Source organism: Taudactylus pleione, unplaced genomic scaffold, assembly GCF_031769625.1.
Source record: "Taudactylus pleione unplaced genomic scaffold, aTauple2 ptg000032l, whole genome shotgun sequence".
In the NCBI taxonomy this organism is placed as follows: domain Eukaryota; kingdom Metazoa; phylum Chordata; class Amphibia; order Anura; family Myobatrachidae; genus Taudactylus; species Taudactylus pleione.
This window is the reverse complement of record NW_028284434.1, coordinates 18,106,799-18,111,137: the sequence shown is the minus strand read 5'-3', so window position 1 is coordinate 18,111,137 and position 4,339 is coordinate 18,106,799. Positions and strand designations below refer to the sequence as shown.

General features: G+C 36.0%; 1 protein-coding gene across 1 annotated transcript; it reads right to left on the bottom strand.

The window, feature by feature from the left end:
- Positions 1 to 1,931: 1,931 nt before the first annotated feature.
- On the bottom strand, positions 1,932 to 3,931 carry LOC148538973 (parvalbumin beta-like). The gene is made up of 4 exons (XM_088451910.1): positions 3,871 to 3,931; positions 3,204 to 3,336; positions 2,804 to 2,913; positions 1,932 to 1,957 (listed from the first exon to the last, which is right to left on the bottom strand). The coding sequence occupies exons 1-4, from the start codon at positions 3,929 to 3,931 to the stop codon at positions 1,932 to 1,934; spliced, it is 330 nt and encodes a 109-aa protein (XP_088308036.1).
- Between the last annotated feature and the right edge of the window lie 408 nt (positions 3,932 to 4,339).

Sequence of the window (4,339 nt, the reverse complement as noted above, 5' to 3'; positions counted from 1 at the left end):
CGCAGAAAAATACACGTTTAACCCAGATATTGGTAATAGTAAAAAATTTAAACCTCAATGGCTTTGTTCAAACACGTGGCAGCACAACCGGAAGTACGTGTACACAATTGTGTGACTAGTTGCATACACAGTGATGTGACCAGACCCACGTGTTATTACCTTAACGCTATTATGCTACTCCCTCTAAACTTTTATCAATGAGAGAAAACAACTTTTCTCTCCTTGTCCATGGATTCTGATCAGCGCTTCCTCTACACAATAACCGGCAGTACGCTCTCAGCAACACTGTGGTAATGAAAGACTAATGCATCTCTCAAAAGGCGCCTTAACCCTTTTGCTGAGAGGGAACTGACCGAGTGTTACCGTGTATCAGATAACGTGATAAACCTACGAGCCCCCAACTGTTGAATCGTGCAACTGAACCTTTAGTACATTCCAGCCTTTAAACCTCTAAGATTCACCTGCCTAGAACCTCTAAGACAAAACCTGCCTATACCTCCTAAAACCATAAGGTGTCGCTAATTAGCGCTGTGTTTTAAATATACCATTAATAAGACTCTAAGACAGTGGAATAGCGGTCCAACGCGCTAAAGATTATTATTCAGGTAAAAGTACAGATGTTACCACGCTATGATCTAACAATGAGCGCAAACTAAACTGTACAAACATTAGATCATAAGGTACAGTCAATACATATGCGTGCGCTCTGGGACCAGTAGCCGGCATCAGTAATGAAACCTTCGTTGAAACAGCATAACAGGACCACCACAGACTGGCATCTCGTTTCAGAGCACTCACATATATACCCATACTGGGATAAGCAATACAATAGAATATGTTGGCAGGTTCTCATTGGTTCCTCTTCTTGCTTCTTCCATTACGGTACAATTCATAGGTCAGTGCAAAGACTCAACCAGCCTCTAACAGCCTGATTGTGTCCACTTTCCCGCTGCATAATAAATCTAGTCTAAACTATGGCATACAACATTTCAAGGAGTTATTCTCTCTATCATTCATATTTCATAGCCGCATGTTCTGATCTCCTCACCGATGCCACCGGAACGCTGTGGGAAAAGAGTAGATCAGTACGGCACCAATCACGGCCCATTTGCCATTTACTAAACCATAGTTACAGAAAACATTCATTTCTACATATGCTGACATTGCGATTAAACCAAATAATAATCATTCCTTTCGTGCTGCGGGACCATTGCTTTTAAATGTGTATGCAGGGAGAAATGACATTAAATTGTGTTGTGCGTTTGAGGGTCTGTGGGGCACTTAGCGACCAGCACTAATTTGTAAAGGCTTCTGTGTATGTGTGTGAGCATGCCAGTATGGGTTTGGGAAAGATCACTAAAAAGCTGGCTGTGCGTCTAAATAGCTATTTTGCGTTGTCCTATGTTTAACATGAAGTGCAGGGAAAACACCACTAATTTGCTACTTTTTGCTGCATCGCATATGTGTTAATGTGAATGTAGGGGAAAACACCACTACTTTGCTACTGCTCAAATATAAGGCTGTGAATGATTTTAATGTGTTGGAAAGTTATTTTATGTCTGCTAAATACCATCGGTAGGTGTTTGGGGAAGATTGTGAAAAAGCTGTTCATGCTACTTTTTAGCAACTTTGCGTTGTGAGTAGCAAAATTGCTACTTTTAGCAATTTTGCACTGTGGATTGTGTACTATGGATTTTTGACAAAATGGCGCTTGTGTAAGCTTTCTTTTCTAAAATGGAGTCTTACTGCCATTCACAAGATGGTGTCTTGAGGCCAGTCGCAAAATGGCGTCGTCGCAATTAAATTTTAAACTGAACTTGTCTCAGCCAATTATTCAGCTACGACAGATGAGACAGTATAAAAATTAACAAACTAGTGCCAGCCGTGTATAAAAATTGAGTGTTCAGTCCTTGTTTTTTAATTTTGGCTGTTTATTGTTTTACCATAGCTTGGAATTCTGAAATGAGAGGGGGTAGGGGGAAAACAATTAGTTAAATACCTCTAAACATGCATTTTTGCCTATTTGTGCTAAAATTTATATTCTAAATAAAATAGATTTTTTTGATAATTATGCCTGTATTAATTATTTTTTTAAAAGTTGGATTATGCTCTAAATCTGAAACACTTTTTACACTAAGATTGTACTTACAAGATGAAACATAAGAGCAGATGTATACTCAAAACAACAGAAAGAAATATAACAGTAAAACCTGTTCAGCAGAAGGATTTCTATACCCTAGCACCAAAGGACAGTTTAAAGCACAGATCCTTGAGAAAAACAATTATAATTAGCATAGCATTATAGCTATAATAAACATCTGTTCTTCTATTTTATAAGACTTAAATTGGAACTTTATAGTGTACATGTGCAAAGCAATTGTGACTACAAAATTGATTTGTCTGACCCCTTTACTTTTTGAGTATATTGAAAACTCATTGCTAAGCAGCATATTTATACTATATGCATACAAGACATAAGCATATCTATAATGGGTGTAGGGATTGTGGTGCACATGGGCCCCTGGTTCACCCTGCTCCCAAGATGGGGGTCCGATTGGGCTGAAACAGATGCCATTTTCCCTGCAATTTTTCATAGATATTTGTGAAGAAAGGAAATTTCATGCATGCTTAGAACATAGTAAAGACTTTGCCAAAGTCATTACTATCTTCTGCCCATGCATAATTTTTCTGGAGGAGAGTACCCACATAAAGATTAGCAATTGTTGAATTACCATTGTTAAAAGAGCTCCTATGGGCCTTATTAAAGAAGAATCAAGAAATCAATTTAGAATATTAAGATTACCATCTATTCCAATCTTGCCATCTCCATTAAAGTCACCGTCCTTCATGAACATTTTGGTTTCCTGCGCAGTCAATTTTCTAGCTTTATCGGAAAAGATCTGCAGGAACCCTCTAATGGTAAAAAGAAGGAGGTATGAGCTATCATGTTTCTAAGTTGTCAGATATCTAGTATGTCTGTATGCCTGATATTGCAGTGTTGTATGGATTCTGGTTAGGCAAAAGTGTGATGCATTTAAAAAATTAGATTTCCTATTTACTGTAAATTTTATTTTGCAGTCTGCAAATAACATTTTCAGGTATTCTAGACTAGACTTTAAGTGTTCTGTTTACAGGCCAACTGGTGTAATCATTAGAGATGGATTTATTTTGAGATAAATTGCAATTCAAATTAATATCCTTACCCAACTGTCTCTTCCATAATGGATCCACTGAGGTCTCTATCAAGCATTTCAAAAACCCTTCTGGCATGATCAGGAGACTTGCCACTAAGACCAACTGACTTAAAGAACTCCTTGTACTCAAATGAGTCTTCTTCTGATAAAAAAGAAAGTTTTATTCCACATACAGTAAGCATCTTCACAACCAACCCTTTAATACCATCTGAAATAAACTGTGATTGTATTTTCTGGATACTTTCTAGGTGCTGTATTATGTTTATATGAAAATTATAAATATAATGTAAGTCTGATTTAAAATGACATAATGCCTCCAATGCCAAATGAAGCAGTTTTTTTAGGCAATGTTTACCATTAAAAATAAAAATAAAATCTAAAGTTTTTTCAATTAGTGTGATATCTATCACTGTAACTTAGTAAAATAAAACTATGAAATATAAAATTATTTAGATTATCTTTCTAGTGTACTATAAGTAAACATTAAGCACAGAGATAATACAACCATTCCATTTATGCATATTTTATTTTAATCAATCATCGTTTATCAAAAATAAATAGTGTATTACATAAAAATATATTGCAATTAAATTAAAGCTACCTTTACTACTATAATGTTAGCAATATGCATCACTTTTTGGTTGTGTTTTAGAAGAAGCTGAAGTCTGTAACTTACTTTCTATACTCTGCAGGGCAGCTGCAATGTCCTTAGTGGACAGAATTTCAGTGATAGACATTTTGTGCTGTAAATGAAAAGAAAATCTAGAATTTGTACTTTGCAATAGAAAAGTAACATGGGTCCCCAAGCACTGGTAAATTGGTAGACAGGCAATAGGTCGACAGATATAAAAGGTCAACATGGTGAAAAGGACAACACACAAGAGGTCGACATTGATGAAGTTCAACAGGTACAAAATACCTGTTGAACTTCATCAATGTCAACCTCTTGTGTGAATATTAGGGTTACAAAAAAAATTTAAACAACTTTTGAGTCAACCAATAGGGGCAAAAGGTCGACACAAAAAATGGTTGACTCAAAAGTTGTTTAAATTTTTTTTGTAACCCTAATATTCACAAAGATTTCTAACCCTAATTGCACAAAATGTCAGATGATTGACCATCAACTTGCCAAGGTTCACTGCTAT

Coding starts and splice junctions, on each gene's coding strand:
- LOC148538973 (XM_088451910.1), bottom strand. CDS start 3,931: ATGTCTATCACTGAAATTCTGTCCACTAAGGACATTGCAGCTGCCCTG. Junction 3,337..3,870: donor TGCCCTGCAGAGTATAGAAA/GTAAGTTACAGA, acceptor CTTTTTTATCAG/AAGAAGACTCATTTGAGTAC. Junction 1,958..2,803: donor TGGCAAGATTGGAATAGATG/GTAATCTTAATA, acceptor CTCTCATTTCAG/AATTCCAAGCTATGGTAAAA.